The 16,854-nt window shown below is 41.0% G+C and overlaps 1 protein-coding gene across 5 annotated transcripts in view; it reads left to right on the forward strand.

The window, feature by feature from the left end:
* The first annotated feature begins 1,438 nt into the window (after positions 1-1,438).
* Positions 1,439-16,854, forward strand: part of pdlim7 (PDZ and LIM domain 7) — a 31,408-nt gene continuing 15,992 nt past the window's right edge. Inside the window, exons 1-3 of one of the 5 annotated variants that reach the window (XM_079167976.1) lie at positions 1,439-1,609; positions 3,922-4,020; positions 11,016-11,167. In XM_079167976.1, coding sequence (XP_079024102.1) covers positions 1,580-1,609; positions 3,922-4,020; positions 11,016-11,167 — 281 coding nt within the window. In that variant the 5' untranslated portion in view covers positions 1,439-1,579. Of the gene's footprint in view, positions 1,610-1,743; positions 2,024-3,039; positions 3,301-3,921; positions 4,021-11,015; positions 11,168-16,854 lie in introns of those variants that run through there. The other 4 variants (XM_079167980.1, XM_079167979.1, XM_079167978.1 and 1 more) reach the window with 4 other exon arrangements.

Consider the following 16,854-nt stretch of genomic DNA (forward strand, 5'->3'; position numbering starts at 1 on the left):
TACAACCTGCTAACATAACTAACTACACTATTACATTTCAGAGCTATTCACATAACTGTTTTAAAACAACCGACTCCAGATTTGATACATTATAAAGGAAAATGTTGTTTACTGGTGGTGCATTGTAAATGTTATTTAATCTTGATCATTTTAAATGAACCAAACTAAATCCTGAAGAAAACACAAACTGACCCCTTCACCCCTTAATATACTTCATTTATTAGAAGATTATAATAAATTAACATATCTATACATATCCACCCTAATAACAATCAATAACAATCCAATAACAATAATCTCTGAATATCACTTTAAAATTTTAAAGGTGCACTTGACAGCAACTCATATTTGTGGGATGATAATTTTCAAACATTTTTAAATATAGGAATCAAACATGCATTATAATATTTCCATGGATTCAGTGATTCAACTCTGATCTGACCTGGAAAGCATATTTTGGATGCTATAAAATACATGTGATGTGCTTTGTATTCATATTTGGGGTGATGTAAACTAAAATCTGGGGAAATGTATATATGGGGAAGAATGTGACCCATACAGGATGTAGTCACATTGTTGTTCACGTATTTATTTCATTTTGACATGAAATTAACTTTGTTATTAATGTTAAGAGGATCAGTGTGTGACAAGTCTCTCAATGTGTTGATCCTTACTAGGCTTTTCATCGGGGTTATGTTGTCCAGTCTGCATTTTTCTTTTTCAAATATTTCTCCATCGCTGTTCGTCTTGTCACCGCAACCTCTGACGCGCGTCATTTAATTCTACTGTCTTAAATTAACTAAGTCATTATTGTGCTACCTACTGCCACCCACTGGCATGGAAAATTATTACTTAGCCAGCCACTATATTGCAGCTCAGACGCTCAACAATGGTAACAACTAAATAATATTTTTTTGGACTCATTAAGTAAAATTGGACATTTTCCCACGGAACACCTGGCGATCTCTTACGGCACACTGGTTGAAAATCACTGGCCTAATGTATATGACGACTATAATAAAAAAATTTTTTTTTAAAGCTTATTATACTGTATGTGAAATATGAATCGTCAAAGTAACAGTAACTATAGCTGTCAGATAAAAGTAGAAGATTAAATCAGATAGGAACATGTTTTTGTTGTTGTTTTATATACCCTAGTTAAACATTTAACATTTAATCTGATCAGGTTGCACACACCTGTGGATTTCCTGTTAAAAATTGTTGAACAATTTTGACATTTGTTTGCTTATATTGCGCAATGTTGTATTGTTGACTTTCTTTCTTTCTTTAAAGTGGCATTCAAAGTCATGGTGGCTGACATGGATTAGCGTTAGTTTTCCCAGCCGAGATGTCTGCAAGGCACGGCCTCTTCTGGTTTACAGCCCGGGTATGAAATGAAGCAGCGGCCCATGTGACTTCTGACGTTTCAGGCGAGTCCTACTAAAAAGAATGTGAGGGAATGATCCTGCTGCTCACCAAGGGATCCACGGTGGCTTCCTGACGTCTGCTTTAAGGAAGTCCGAAAGTTATAGCCTTCTTAACCGATTGACTTTTTTTTTTATTTCATCCGGTAGACGTGATGTTTGGCGAAAAGAACGAGGGACAAGAGGTGAGCTAATTCATTTGTCCAAACATTTGAATGCATTCCTTCGCGCGCGTGTGTGTGTGTGTACTTTTTAAAAGCAACTTTTTTTTTTGTCCCCAGTCTTAAGTTTCTATATGGAGCTGTGTTGCTCCCAGTTGTGCCGTTTATAGTTTCGTCTCTCTGCTCTGAAACCCCCCATCGGTCTGTAGCGGTGCAAACTACTTTGTTAAGAGACAGTTTTCGTGTTTCCGTCCCGCTAACTTGACTCCTGTCGTGAATGTAAAGGGTTTATTTCAAGGTCTGCACTGTGATCTTCAGTCTGTAATTAACCGTCGCAAACGATCATCTTGGACACTCTGAATTTATTTTAAAGTAAGTCATATGAGCTCATAATTGTGTCGCCTGTGAGAAAGAAGCGTCTAAGTTCGTGTATTTGAGGTTAGTAGCCTATACAGCACTTTACATTAAACGTACGAGTTTCTATAGAAATGTTACTGTGACACCATCGATTATAAATAGCAATACCATAAGCAGGGACACCGTCCCTTGAATGAGCGCCACAGTCATTACTAGCATGTTTATGGGCTGTTGATTTCTCCACTGGCTTAATATAGAGAATGGTGTTTAATCAACTGAAATGCATCCAGTTTCATGGCGTTATATCACTTACCGTCTTATTACGTTCTGCTCAAAACAACGAAATAATCAATTTACTGTGTGCTGTCATCACAGTTAAATCTAACATCCATCACCTGTTGCTCCTATTTCCATTTATTGTTCCAAGCCGTCTATCTGATAATTGATTTTCTTGTCTTTTAGGCTTCTCTGTTGGAGGTATAATATGAGAAAAATAACAGTAAACTAATCCAAGTTTTGGTTATTAAGACTTGTTTATGCAAGCTAGAAAGTACATTGACAGTCTTGCACAATAATTTAAACACAATAAATGGATACATATTAATTAAAACGCTTAAAAGTATATATTTAATTAGCAGGATTTGTGGATTTGGGTGCCTGGCTGGTTGATTGTTATAGTGTGTGTATATATAAGGACCATAGTGAGATTTCTTTTCTGATTCTGTTTTCTGTTCTATGAGCCCTATTTTAGTTTTTACTACCTTGAGCTTCTCTGTTGCTTTAAGAACTTTAAGATGTTAAAATATAATTGCAGGTCTGGCTGCACTGTGCTTCATGCCCTCCGTAAGGAATGTTGAATTCCACAAGCTTTGCTTCAATTGTGGCTGCTTCTCAAGTACACTTTTAAAAAAAACAACCATCCATTGACTTTGATGTTGAGGCTTTTGCCAGAATATAGGGGTAGCTGACGTTACCTCTCTCCGTCCTCCTCTACCCCCCCCCCCCCCCCTCCCTCACTCTCTCTGTGACTCATGTGGGTGTTGGGCTGAAATAGTTTGGTGTAGTTTTACATTCCTTATATAGCCTCTGAGGAGTGAGGAAAGGCTAGCGCTTGCCTGTGTCACAGACGACGGCGGGGGTAGGGTTTGCCAACGGAGAGAATCTGCTTGCCCTAGCTTACTGACTCTTAAACTTTCTCCCAGGGTTGGGCTATCGGCCAGCCCTTGAGGACAAGGTGGGTATGCATGGTGGCATCTTGGGAAGCTAGCTGTGTGTCACAAAGAGCGATGACACCTGGTGGGGTTTAGGAGGAGGAGGAGGAAGAGGAAGAAGAGTGTGTTAGAGGTGCAGGTACAGAGGTCAGTGGTACAGCCGTAACTCTCGCAAGTGACATAGCCCAAGTTGCCTTTGGGTTCTAAAATTACCAGGTTATTTAGTGACTTGCTGTTCTATTTCAGTAATCAGTTCTGGCCATTGTTCACACTGTTTTCATGGTTTGACAAATCATGTAAAATATAAAAAAATGTCCGGACAACTTTGTAAGTTGTGGGCCAATGTTTCATGATAGTTCACTTTCAATGGTTGAGTTGTTCGTTGAATACAATGAGCTGGCTGTATTCTGAAAGAAGGAAGATGAGGGCCAAACGCTGCTGCTGTTTTTATTGTCCAGTAGGATTTTGATGCTGATGTTGTCATTTGTATTGCTGTATACTTTTTACATCCCGAGTAGGCCTCGTATATATGAATGCACACCTGAGATGCATCCACTTTTAGTCTGTATGTTGGTCCCACAGTGTCAGATCTGGTGTGTTATCGTCTTGTAAGAACTTCAATGTATGTTTCTGTGTGGAATGTGTGTGTTTGTGTTGGAAACGAATGCACACAACCAGTAGCTAAGCTGCTTGGATGAAGCAGAAAAAGACAATATTCCGGGCTTTCTGACTAATTAAAAAACTTTTTTCTCCTTTCTCTTCTCCAAGGCTATGACCGCTTACTCTGTAACCCTGAGCGGCCCAGCGCCTTGGGGCTTCAGGCTGCAGGGTGGCAAGGACTTCAGCATGCCACTCACCGTGTCAAGGGTAAGAAACTGTTTGTTATTGGAGGCCGCTTGTGTCTGCATCTGTGCACATTGATGACTTTGCACTCTTCTTGAAGATTTACATCTGAGGGTCATCCTGTAAAGTCATTTATGTCCCTCCAAGCTTCCATATAAAAGCCCGTTCGCAAGTTTTTGTTAATGTTCAGTCGTCTTGGTCTCCACACAATGACCCCCACCTGAGCATATGCATGTCATCTTTTGTTAAGGACTTTGTCAGCAGACTGTGGCGTTCATTTTCATGTCACTCACACTTTTAAGGTGTATGTACCACTACCAACCCAAATCCAGTCGGCCTTAACATGCAGTGTCTTTTGGATTAATAGCATTAATTGGTCATGGACATGCTGTTTCGCAGTGCTTTGCACTCTCCATGTTAGGTCACCACTGCCTCACTGAATGAATTTTAAATACTTGATAAACTACTGTTGCTATTGAAGAGAGCAGCAACCACTTTCCAGCCCTTATATGTGCATTGCCGCTTTGCCTGACAAACATACTTGCAGCCACACACAGGCGCACACACAACATCATTCCAACGTTGCTGCCAGCTATTGCGCACACAGATCTGACATTCATTCCCCACTGACGTTGTTACATTGCTACCTTAGAGGCTGGGATGATACATACATGTTGGATTGAGTTACACATCAATTATGTTCAATATTTGCAGGTTTCGAGATGATTAGGAGTTAAAAGGCAATAATATGTGGGTCAGTCCTCACAATGTTACTCCGCATAGTCTTTCAAACACTTTCAGTTCTTTGTTTCTTTGTCGCTGCCAGAAAGTCACAGTTGTATTATAGCATTAAAATGAAAAGCTGTGAACAAATGATGCACTATTGTACGTTTGCTCCGATAAGTATGGCCTAAAGAGTCGACTGTGTGTCGTAACTGGCATCGCATTGAGGTGTGTGTAGAGCTGGCGTAATCCTGTGGTGAGGGAAGGGGTTATCACCAGCTTTGTCAGAACATGTCTCGCATCTGCTGTGCTCTCTGGCAGGCATCGCAGTCAGAAACACAATGTTCCCCTTGGATCAATGACAAGAAACATTTTCTTCTACCCATAAAAGACCAAACAGAGTTTTGACAAATTGCTCAAAACAAAACAGGGATTTCCTGTATAGGAGTTGACTCGGAGTCCTTTCAGTGTAGCCTGGCAAGGCGTACTGTCGGGTGAATGTCAGCGGGTGTGTCCGTGGTTGTAGTTGAATGATCTTGACTAACCGGCCAGTACAGAAGGCCAGTTTTTCTGCAATCCATGTACATTACACACGCTGATTGTTTTTATTGTATTTTATCCTCGCTGACGCACATCGCTTAGATTTTCTGTATTGCAAAGTCTTTCACGCTCGGTCTCCATAACATTTTTTTTAGACCACGGTTTGTCTAAGCAGCTTGTGTGTGAAATTGATAATGGCTCCCTTTTTGAAAAACAGAACAAAAGCCAGTACAGCTAAGATTGCAGCGTTAACGACTGGTCAGTGGCTCATGTCTTTGGCTTGTTCCAGCAGTCCACCAAGGCTGCAGGGTACATGAGTTATAAAGATGTTACAGCTTTTCTCTGTTTACATCTGTGGAACTGTTGGCTCTCCTTGCGTTTGTCATAAAAGACTGGACAGTGAATCACACAGTCGCAGAGGATGAAAACTGCCCAACCAGGGGACGTAAACCTCAAAGATATACAGCATCCCTTAGTAACAGGAAGAAAAGTCACTCACTTGGCTTGGAAGAATTTAATGGGTGGTCCTTTCTTTACTGGTCTGTAGCAGATGCGATACGAATCTCAACCCAGACAGTCGCTTAAAAGAGATTACACAATGAAGAAGATGTTGAGTGACAGGACAAAAGGCTCATTAAAGACGCTTTGATTGTAGAAAAGTGATAACTCCTGATGGGTCAATGCGTTCAAGTGCTTTTTGGGAAGATTAGATGACAGTTAGTGCTGTTGAGAGCTGATTCATTTATAGCTTATGGTCATTTAGGTAATGTGAGTTTGGTCTTACTGTGGCAGATTGTCACATCATCAATAGCTTCATGTTTAATCATCGTATTTGTTGTACTGTAAATGGAGATTTTGATCATCTATGCATTGATTTGGAAAGTCTTTGGTCTGGACTGGTAACCTCCTTAGTGTGTGTGAGTTGGTATATAGGTTTCCATGCTCTATGAATACTTGTTTCCTTCCTCGTCTGTCTGCGGGCCTGGAAAGCTACGCTTTCTCAGCATTCCTGGGATTTTTGTCGTATCCACCCTGTCGCTGCCAGCAGACAATCCTCTTGTCTCCTTCTGTGTCCGATATGTCGTCCACGCTCACTTTTCTCGTGCCTATGATGGACTCCTCCAATCTCACTGGAATACATTTCCAGTGAGATCAAAGGGAAAGAGACCATGCCAAGACAGAACGTCACGGTGAAAGGAAAAAACAAACAGTTTGACCGTAGCATAATATGTATACACCCATTTATCATCTGGAAAAATATGTTCATAACTTTTATTTGACTCTCTTGTAGTATTAATAACCCACTTTTAGTTTTCTTAGCTTTGCGTTAGAAGATGTGAAAAAAATGGCTCAACAGAGAAATCAGAACCGACTGCTCTTGACCCTTCACCATCCCATTAAGCAAAGACAAAATATGAGAAAGCAATGTCTTTCTCTGTTGGTATAATTATCATATTGTATCCCTTTCAATCAGACACTGATAGCAGTAGACCCTCCTTCCAGCCTGGGATGAAAACTGAACTGAAATTTCTATTAGGGTTGGAAATGTAATGTTATTGGTATTTAAAGGGATAGTCGATCACTTTAGCATTGTACTTCCATAAAGTTTTGGAACGTGGGAGAGACTGATCCAAAAATGGTAAAATATGAAGTAGCGTAGGCCGAGCTAGCTAGACTTTAGTCCCTAGTATGGGTCAAGATCCAAAAACACTGGATCCTACTTTTCCCATAATGCAGCTCGATGGCGCCTTCTTCTCTAGCTGTAACACAGAATTTCTGTTGATGAATTTGCGGCCTCCAAACCCAAGCTCAGATAACCCCGATGATGTCATCATTCTCGCTGAACGCAAAAGGACTGGCGCATGACGGCCGACTCATATTCTGGGTAAAATGTCCAGCAGGCCCTCAACACACGAGCATCTCCTCCAATGAAAACTGACTTCTGAAACATCTTTTTCATTCTTTTTGTTTGATCCTGCCTCCAGAAACAGCATACTCTGTCTTTACCCTTTTCTACACAACCCATGTGGCAACTTTTTTTTTTTTCCTTGAATTTCTCTAGACCATGAGATGTCTAAGGTATACTTAAGTAAAATTACATCTCTCGCCACATGTCTGCCCCAAGATCCTTATTTCAAAAGGAGAGGCCTAAACTTTTAAGAGGCAAGATGCCATCGTAACACCGTTTCATTGCCGTTTCAGTTGTGTCTGTCCTAATCTAAGGCAGCCCTAACTCCTCTGAGGAGTTTCTCTAGATATCTGTCCCAGATCTCGTGCCATCCCAATTCCATAAACATTATGATACCATAACCGAGCCTCCTGAGCACCATCTGGTTTCTGTCTACAAACACAAGCCACAACGCTAAAATCAAATGTACGCAGGAAATTGTAGATGATGTCAAGTTATCCCTCCACCACTACAGCTGGATGTGTCAGAGTCTTTTATTGCTGTCTGTCTGTCTGTCTGTGTGTGTGTGGTAGACCATCTGTTGCTTTATCACTTGTATACTCTTTAAACACTCTCGCTTTCTCATACACGTACAAACTCTGGGAAGAGAGGCCTTGTTAGAGGGGTGAATTAATAATTCAGTACTTGCTGATAGATCGCCCGCGGGGGGGCATTTCTTGTGTCGCTCGTTGGAGGTGAATGTCTTGTGTTGTGATCAGTGCAGTGGCGTTTTTAAGGTGACTTAGTGCTAGGTGTTCCGCTGCAGCCATTTCAGTGGGACCACATACTTGCAGGTTTGGTTTTCTATTTCTCAGAGGGATATTTATGGCCTTGCATCAGCTGTGCTGTGCGAGTGATGTAAGGACAGACTGTCTCTCGGCCCCCAAATAGCCGTGGAAAGAATAAAAGTTAGCCGGTGCAGAGTTACACGGCCAGTATATCTGCAGTTGTAGATAAACTTTAGTAAAGTTCAACCAAAAAACAAGAGCGAGCATGAGGCTCTGACTGACCATGTCAAGGGAAGCACTTCAAAGGTGAATACAAGATGTTGTATTTTGAGAAGTTGGCTCATGCTTTGAAATCCGATAGCCGACCAAAACAGCCCTGCTGCTGTGCCTTGAAACGGTCTACTAACCATGAGGCTAACCCCCAGTGTTAGCGAATACCTTCAGTTGCACTGAAGTGTGGTGTGAATTCAGCTGCAATCATATTTGCACGAAAATAATTGATGGCCGGATGAGTCTGCTTCTCGTTTGTTACTTGTGTCAAAGGAATCGGCCAAATCAAAAGCCATCTTTGTGCTATCGCTGCGCCATGACGTTATCATCCATCATGTTGCATCCCTGGTTGCTGTAAGGTAGAGTGCAGCGCGTTGCCTTCAGGAACATGTTTTCCACCGTCCTTCGTCATATTGACAAACTGCTGGAGGGGTGTAGGGTTTCTCCCCCCCCCCCCCCCCCCCACCACCATCTGAAGGTCTGAGCGCAGCAACTTTAACTGCTGCCTTCTCAAGTGAGGGAGCAGCTGCACACTGAACCTGAGCCAGGAGCACAGGTGTCTGTGTCCATCAGTAACTCAGCTCACACAGACTCGCATGCACGTACAAACGCAACCTACAATCTGTACGACTCTTCTCTTTAATGTCTTTGCCTCACCTTTTTACATTTAGACGTCAGCGTTTCGTGGTAAATGTTCGATGGTGGTCTGTCATTTTTGAGAACATTCAGGTGAATAGCAAATAGAATGCAAAATCAGCATAAAATGAGTAAGGGGTTGGGCCACCTCAAGCCTCCAGAGCAGCTTCAGTGCTCCTTGGTATAGAACATCCAGGTCTCTGAAACTCTACCAACCCTATTCTATTCATATTCATCAACACATTTTGTGACCCCTTGGGCTCTGTACGAAAACATTTGCATTCTTCATTTATTCATAGTTTATCTTTAGTTCTTCACCTGTCTGTATTTCCCATGCTGTTTTTATATAACTAGAATCACTTTTACTCTTTGCACAGACCCACATTCCCAACCTACTCCAGGGTTGGCTTGCAGTTAATTTCATTGCTCAATTTGATTCAATTTCTTTTCTGAGAAGGTGACGCACAATGATGGTCTTTTCTGTTCATTGTCTACACTACAGGGGTATCTATTACTGCACCGGCTAGTAACATTTTAAAACCTCTTTAATTTAACAGATTTTGTTAGAATTAAACAACTACAGCTCCCTTGAGGCTTTGCCAGTGCTTTTGTGGCTAAGGCTCGTGGTGTTTTTACTGTTAAACGCTAATAAAAGCTTTGTTTTGTTAAAATGTTTCTACTAACGTTTTAAAATCCAGCATAGTAGTAAGAAGGGGTCTGCGGCTCTCTGTAGTGCCAGGCTGTGCGCCCTTTTCAGAACATGTCACTGGTGCCCATGTCATAGTTGTTTTTCCTCAAGTCTACGCTGTTCAAACTCTTTCAAGTCTTCCTAAACTGGAGAAATTATTTCTTTCTTAACCCCTCTAATTGCTTCCAGTGAGTGCAAATCAAAGCCAATTAAAGTGATGTTTTAACTTAGCTATAGAGTAAATATAGCTTGGACTGCCCCAGTGGATTGCATTTCCTTATATTTTTTTTTAGCTGTTGGCGTCGTTCAAATCAAGACGGGCTTTAACTTTGTTGTCTGCGTGGGGAGCGGAGTTGTATCTCAGCCTGAGCCTGTCGTCAGTTTACGGAGCATATTACCTCCCTGCTCACACAAGTGTTTATGTTTAATGTTCGGAATCAAAGCGGCAAGTGTGATAGCTTAGCTGAACATGGCAGAAAACTATTGATTGAACCGCGGGAGTCCTCTGAGCTTTTGATGAGCTAACATTTGCAGCAAGGATCCATGACATCAGAGAGTAATCCTAATAGGTTTTTTTTTTTTTTTTTGTTGCCAGAAATCCTGACACTCGCTTACTTATCTGATGCTGAACACTTTGTACTCCAGTTATCTGAGACTTTGACACAAGTCTCAAGTTTCATTAAGCCGCATGGGCAAGCTGACTAAGCCCTTACTAAACACGATGTGGCGTCTCCGCTCTGTGTATTAGGCTTCACTCTCTGCCATGTCCTCTAGAACCGCTGTGTACATGTAGAAAACCATTATAGACTATGTTCTTGCTGTTTGTAACAAGACTCCGGCCTTCTGCTCTGACTCAATGTGTCCGGGTGACGAGAGGATGATGTCATTGTTTTGTCAGTGACTTACCTGTCTGTCTAGATGGGTTGTTCCAGTAAACGATGTGACTATTTGTAACATACGGGCCTTGTCTGCAGCTATCGGGAGTTCCTTTCACAGTCACATCTGCAGCAAATCACACACTGATGACTGATGACATCATGATGACCTATAATGCCTGTTCCCGATAGTGTTGAGTGAAATATCTCGGCCCAGACACACAGACTCCCTGAGCTGATTATTAAGTGTCGTTAACAGACGTTGTAGCAGAGTCGACTGAACGTGTTCACATTTCCTGGATTTTTGCTTTGGACTGCTGCTCCGTTTAGGAAACTGTTTTTGAGACCGACTATGATAACAAAGACAAAATGGCATCCTCGAAAAGAACGAGATACAAGATGGATACAAATATTGCAGAATTGTTAAGTTCATGGTATGTTTGTATTTGGCCTATTCTAGGACCAGTAGCTGTATGGTTTTATTGTTCCTACTGGTGCTCTTCTGTGAGGACGATGTTTTCCTCCACATGACTGTCCTCTCCTGTGACGACCTTGTACCTCTAACTTCCGCCTGGTTTCTGTTCCTGTGTTTTTTTTTTTCTTTTTTCCAGCTGACCCCGGGCGGTAAGGCGGCTCAGGCTGGTGTCGGTGTAGGAGACTGGGTGGTGTCCATCAGTGACACTAATGCAGAAGAGATGACCCATGTGGAGGCACAGAACAAGATCAGAGCAGCGACAGACTCCCTCACCCTCGCCCTCAGCAAGTAAGTCATGTGTCCATGCGTTATGAAACAAAGAACTCCATCTTATCTCGGTCAAACACATCGGCATAAAACACCACAACATGTGAGCACGAAAGAGGTGAAATACCATAATTTGCTTTGGTTGCAAAACACATTGGTATAAAATCACACACACACACACTCAAGGTTTAGTTTTAGGTTTAGACTTAGACTTAATTTTACTCATTAAAGTCCCAACCAATGCTGTCAAAAAAGTAATTATGAAATGAATCCGGTTTGTCTTCGTTGTCTATAAGTAGTGAGCAGGATATTTCAAAAACTGTTGAAATGTGAATAAACCCGTATCTTTGCATAAAGGTGTGCACGATTCCACCCACATTGATTTCCAATTGTTTAAAACTGCTTTTTTTTGTATCACTCCCTCTATAAATTGTGTCCAATCTTCACATAATGGGTACTGTCCGGTTTTCCTACAACCGTTAATGCCAAAGTCTTGCTGGCATGGCCTAGCAGAAACAAACTTACTGAATGCAATTGCAACCTCATTCATAAGACGGGTGCAGAGCACTCCGACAAAGTATTATGCATTTTAGCTCCGAGATAATGAAGGTGGACAATTACACTTTGTACAAAACAAAAATTCCCAGGATTTAGGTATTTTATACAAAATTCTACTTTATCATCCATCAATATGTATGTGGATGTTGATTGAAACCTCTCAACATGTTGTGATCGTGAGGTACATGCTCCGAATTCTTTCTAGTTTGGTATTGAATCAATATTCTGTCCTCAAAATTCAAAAGAAGCAAGATCAGGGGTTAGTAGTCTGCACTTAGCAGCAGATATGCATGCCAAATGTTGTCAGGCGGATGCACTGGCCTTTGTTTGGTTAAAATAAACTATTTGCAGAGGAGCCACAAGTACCTTGCCTTATGCCTCAGTTTATAATGAAACTAGAGAAAGTCTTTCTTCAGATTAAAACACTTGGTTGTTCAGTGTGTGCCAGCTTGACTTTACTTTAATTAGCACTGGATAACTAACAAAAAGGCTGCACTCATACCTGCTCACATAACTCCTGCCAGAAATTCCTTACTGATAAAGTATCTCTGGAGAGTGCAGGCCAAATGTTTCATCAGAATCTTAATTATAAGAAGTAGATTCCTCTCCCACAAAAGGCTGGAACGTAACCATGATGAGCTTTGCTGCTGTCATGAGCCTGCTTATGAGTATCATGAAGTAAAGAGGTGGTGATCCCTGCTGTAACGCCGCTATTTTCACATCGGGTTCATTTTGTTGTTGCCTGCCAAGAGACTCGACTGTTGAGTTTGCTGAGAGTCAAAACAGCCACAGTTCATTTTACATGACCCTCCAGAAGAAAACAGCCAGTACACAAACTAATAGTTTGAGATGTAGAGGTCATGGGGTATACAGTATCTGCTGCATATTGTTCAACATATAATTGGCTCTTACATTCATACAACATGGATTTCTCAGCACAGATCAATTCATCCAGTGGGTTTAAAAGTTAATGTTCTATTTGAAATAGGTTTATTGATGTGTTGTTGTTTTTTTAACGGGAAAGGAAGTTGGCATTGGTATTTCTTAGTAATATATTACAGAGCTTCATTGATTAATCTATTCATTCATTAGTCATTCAACAGAAAATTATTAGGCAACTATTTCTATAAATTATTCGTTTTTATAAACAAATCTATTTATCAAGTCAATAATCTCCGTATGTATCTATAGTGAAAGTTAGTTGCAGTCTTAATACAAAATGAATATTGAGCACAGATATGATGTGTTCTGCCAAACCGCTTTAAAAAAAAAAAAAAAAAGCAAAGGAGCAAAGATTAAACTAGTTTATCACTTTAGTTTGAATAGAATAGCTTGAGAAAGCTGAGAAGTACGACTGCGTCTTCGGGCAATTGTAGGAAAAAATAATATTACTGGCCGGGGGAGGATAGTAATATTTAGAGAGAAAGAAACTTGACGAGACAAAAACTCTGATAGATAGATGAGGTGAAATTTATGAGATTATAAAGTCTGTATTTTGTTGCTCTCAAAGTATTGTTATTCTAGTAAGGATTGCTTCTGAGTGAGGTAAAGGTCCTGAAAGATGTCTTTCATATTAAATCACACTGTGTTACCAAAGTTACACATTGATGCTTTTAAAGGACTGTACCCAACTGTGACTGTCAGTGTGAAGGGCAAATAACACAGAAAAGGTACATAACATAACTGCTTGTGTTGAACCACAGATTATGGTGAATTATGTCCTTTAGAGTCTGCTGGTGAGAGGGACATCTTTAATACTCTGCTTAACCTGCTGCTCCTGCCATCCGGAGATACGAACGAATGGATGGATGGAGAGTCCGTCACAACATTACATATTTTGCACTCGGCGGCTCACGTTGCCGCAGTGTTTAGTGAAGGCATCTGTGGTGTGAGGTTGATCCAACCTTGCAAATGGAAGTGCTACCATAACAAACTCCCCCACTATTTCTCATTGATTTGGTTTTGCACTCCCCCATCTTTCCTATTTTTGTGAATTTATGATTTAATAATCTTGCAAGTTTGATATTCTTTGAGAATAAAGCGGCAAATTTACAAGAAAAAAACACAGAGGTTTTTTTTCTCATAAATGTATGACTTTAATCCCGGAAATTGATTTTATTTTTCTCTGAATAATGGAGGAAAGATGAATAAGAAGAGAGGGAGAGGTGGTTGGAGGTAGAGCAGTACAGAGATTGTTAAACTTGGGGGGGGGATCAAAGGCAGATTTTGAGTTGGGGCTTTGTAGAGTGTCACTAGTACTGCAATCTTGTATGCAATATGTCGTTTCATAAATATTGCAGGAGGTTATTATTATGCCCAAAGATAACGGGAGTTACCGTATCGGGTAGGGGTGTTATAAAAGGCTGCGCTCTTTGCTATCAAAGAGCTGCAATTCCTGTATTTCATACAGCCAAGAAGACACACTGCTGATGTTGCATGTTTTCTTTCCCTGCAGAAAGACGTCACACGGAACAAACGCTAAATGCCTTAAAAGGAGTGTGTGTGTGAAGGAGAGAGAGCAGTGGAGACATGGGTGGGGTTTTTCAGAGTTTAAAAGTAGAGGAGAATTAGAAAAGTGACTGGAAGAATCTTGTTGGCCTTTGTGGTGAGGGGATAAGTCAGAGAAAGTGACGCCATGCTCTCTGCAGAGGGATGGATCAGTCGTTATACTTGAGCTAGATGATGTGTCTGTCTAACAGACATTCAGACTCAGACTCCGATAGTGTTATCTTAACAAGATGTCATTAATCAAACATATTTTGAACCTGTGATGAGCTGATTCCACTAGGCCTGCTTCCTTGCTGTTTTGGGCGGGTTTGCTATGCCAAAACCTGAATGTGAATTATGTAAACTCATTTTGAATGACTTAGAACAAATCATCTTTTGTGTGTTATCATAGCAAACTTCATTATACTGAAAGCTTGCTGTAGTTATTTCTCTGCGGGTTAGAGATTTTATTTATTCTTGTAAGGGTTTCTCGAGTGTAACTCTTCGGTAGGCCTGTGATGAGCCACAGGTTTACTTCACCATACTTGTGCGCCATTCGGGGGGGGTTTCCCTCCTCTATTTCTCATCTCCATGTGGAGGCCAGCTATTGTAAACATCTCACATTCTTCCACTACCCATGACTCCCCGGTCTGCTCTCTTCCTCTCGCCTCCTCCTATTATTGTATTGTAAGACAAATATTGTTTTCCTCAAACGCTTCTCAGAGAGGAGCTATTGTCAGTTTTATTTATTCGTATCTTGGCTGCAATCCACAGTTTCTTTTTATGTGAAGAGAGGAGCACAGCCGCACGGTGATGAGATATGGTCTATTGTTTGCTTTAGTGCCTCATTTTGTTCAACACCAATGATCATTTGGTGTCATTTTTATGGGGAAGGTTGAGGCTTTATCCAGGGGCTTTTTATAGGAAGTGGAATCAAAAAAATATGGGCAATAGATTTTCAGCTTCAAAGAAAGGAGGATCATGTAGCAGCTACAGGGACTCACAAGGTCCGTATTTCAATGTCAAGGATCGGCCGAGGAGGTTTGTGGCTGGAGTTTTGTCGGTGATGTGTGCAAAGTTAATTACAGTATCATGGGAGATTTTGAAATGAAATGAGGCAGGAAATGAGCTCACAGTGTGCATATTTAGTTTCAGTACAGGTCAAATTTGGGCCAAGAAAAAAAAATAAAAACAACATATTCCATTGATACGGTGACTTAATCATCTCCACATTTGTTCATTTAAGTCCAGTTTGCCAAAATGAACACAGTAAGTAGCGGTTGTCGTAGACGGTCCTTTATATCCCTGCTTTTAAGTGTGACTCATCAAATTGTGGGTTAAGGCGAGCTGAGGCGCTATGAATGTCACATTGATTTGTCTGACACGCACAGACATGTCGGTATGCCTTCCCTTCCATCCATACAGCCCTGTTGTCATCCTGTCTTCATCGTTACTCTATCAGGGTTGAGCAGGCAGTGACGAGTGGTTATTCACTTCTCATTGTCACAGGAAGCGCTGCCCATTGTTTGGTGTGACTGTAGCCACGAAAAACAATGAGGGCTGGTTCATTCTTGCTTAACCCTGTGGGAGCTTTGTGTAGCATGCAAACATTGGGCACAGGATGGTAGTAGTTTATGTTTTAGTTATTTCTGGAGCCAGCAGCAATATAAAGCTAGGTGCCCACATGTTTACTGTGTTAAGATATTTTAATGAACCGTCTCCTCCAGTCAGCAAAGGCAACGCAGCAATGTGAATCCTGGGATTAGAGTAAGGAAGCGCACTCCACTGTGGCATGTGCAGCATTGTTAACTGGGTGAATCTGCAGACGGTTAAAGACGATGTGAGATGTAGTGAGGTTTTGTTGTTTAAAGCACAGAGAAAAAAACCCCATTGCTTTTACAACCTGGTTCTTTTCTCCCATCGTTTCTATTGCTTGTACCATCTTTGCAGTTTAGGTTAATTGTTGACATATGGGCGTAAGGGGAGTCCGTTTGAGACCGCGTTGCAGTGGGGTCCATGGGGCACCACGAGCAGGCATTATAAGCAAACAAGTCCAGTTTGTAACCCAATTATCCCAACCACAGATATGAAAACAGAAGTGAACTTACAACCGAACTGTAAACATCCTGAATCCAACAGTACGGATGCTTCTTGGTTCAGTCGTACATGTGTGCTCATGTAGTTTTATGACTCATTGGATCATTATTATGGCTGTTTTGAGTGCATTCTCTTTTATTCTTGCATCTGTGAGTGGTTTAGATAAGTGGGATAAACTGGTCCCGTTTAAAACCCGTCTGATCACTTGTTTGCAATAAAACAGTCTCAAGCAGGGTTCCTGCAACTCCCTATTTAAGAAATTAAGCTTGTTGTTAGAATGTTGTCTTAACTAATGGGAAGGATGGGCAAAACTACAACAATAAGAGCCTTTCAGTAAAAAAAAAAAATGTATTAAATTGAAAACTAAAGTCACTCTCTAAGCTGCTTACAATGTTGTGTGTGAGTCCAGCAATTAGTCTTTGTTATATGAGGTGGATATTTGTATCTGTGTCATTGTAATTTAGATTTAGTAAAATGTGTAATACTAGTTTTAAGTCGTCATAAGGTTCTTTCAGTTCACATAACCTACTCGTAAATTGTTCAGGAGATTCAACATTGCCATTGTC

This window comes from Pholis gunnellus (genome assembly GCF_910591455.1).
Source record: "Pholis gunnellus genome assembly, chromosome: 10".
Lineage (NCBI taxonomy): Eukaryota > Metazoa > Chordata > Actinopteri > Perciformes > Pholidae > Pholis > Pholis gunnellus.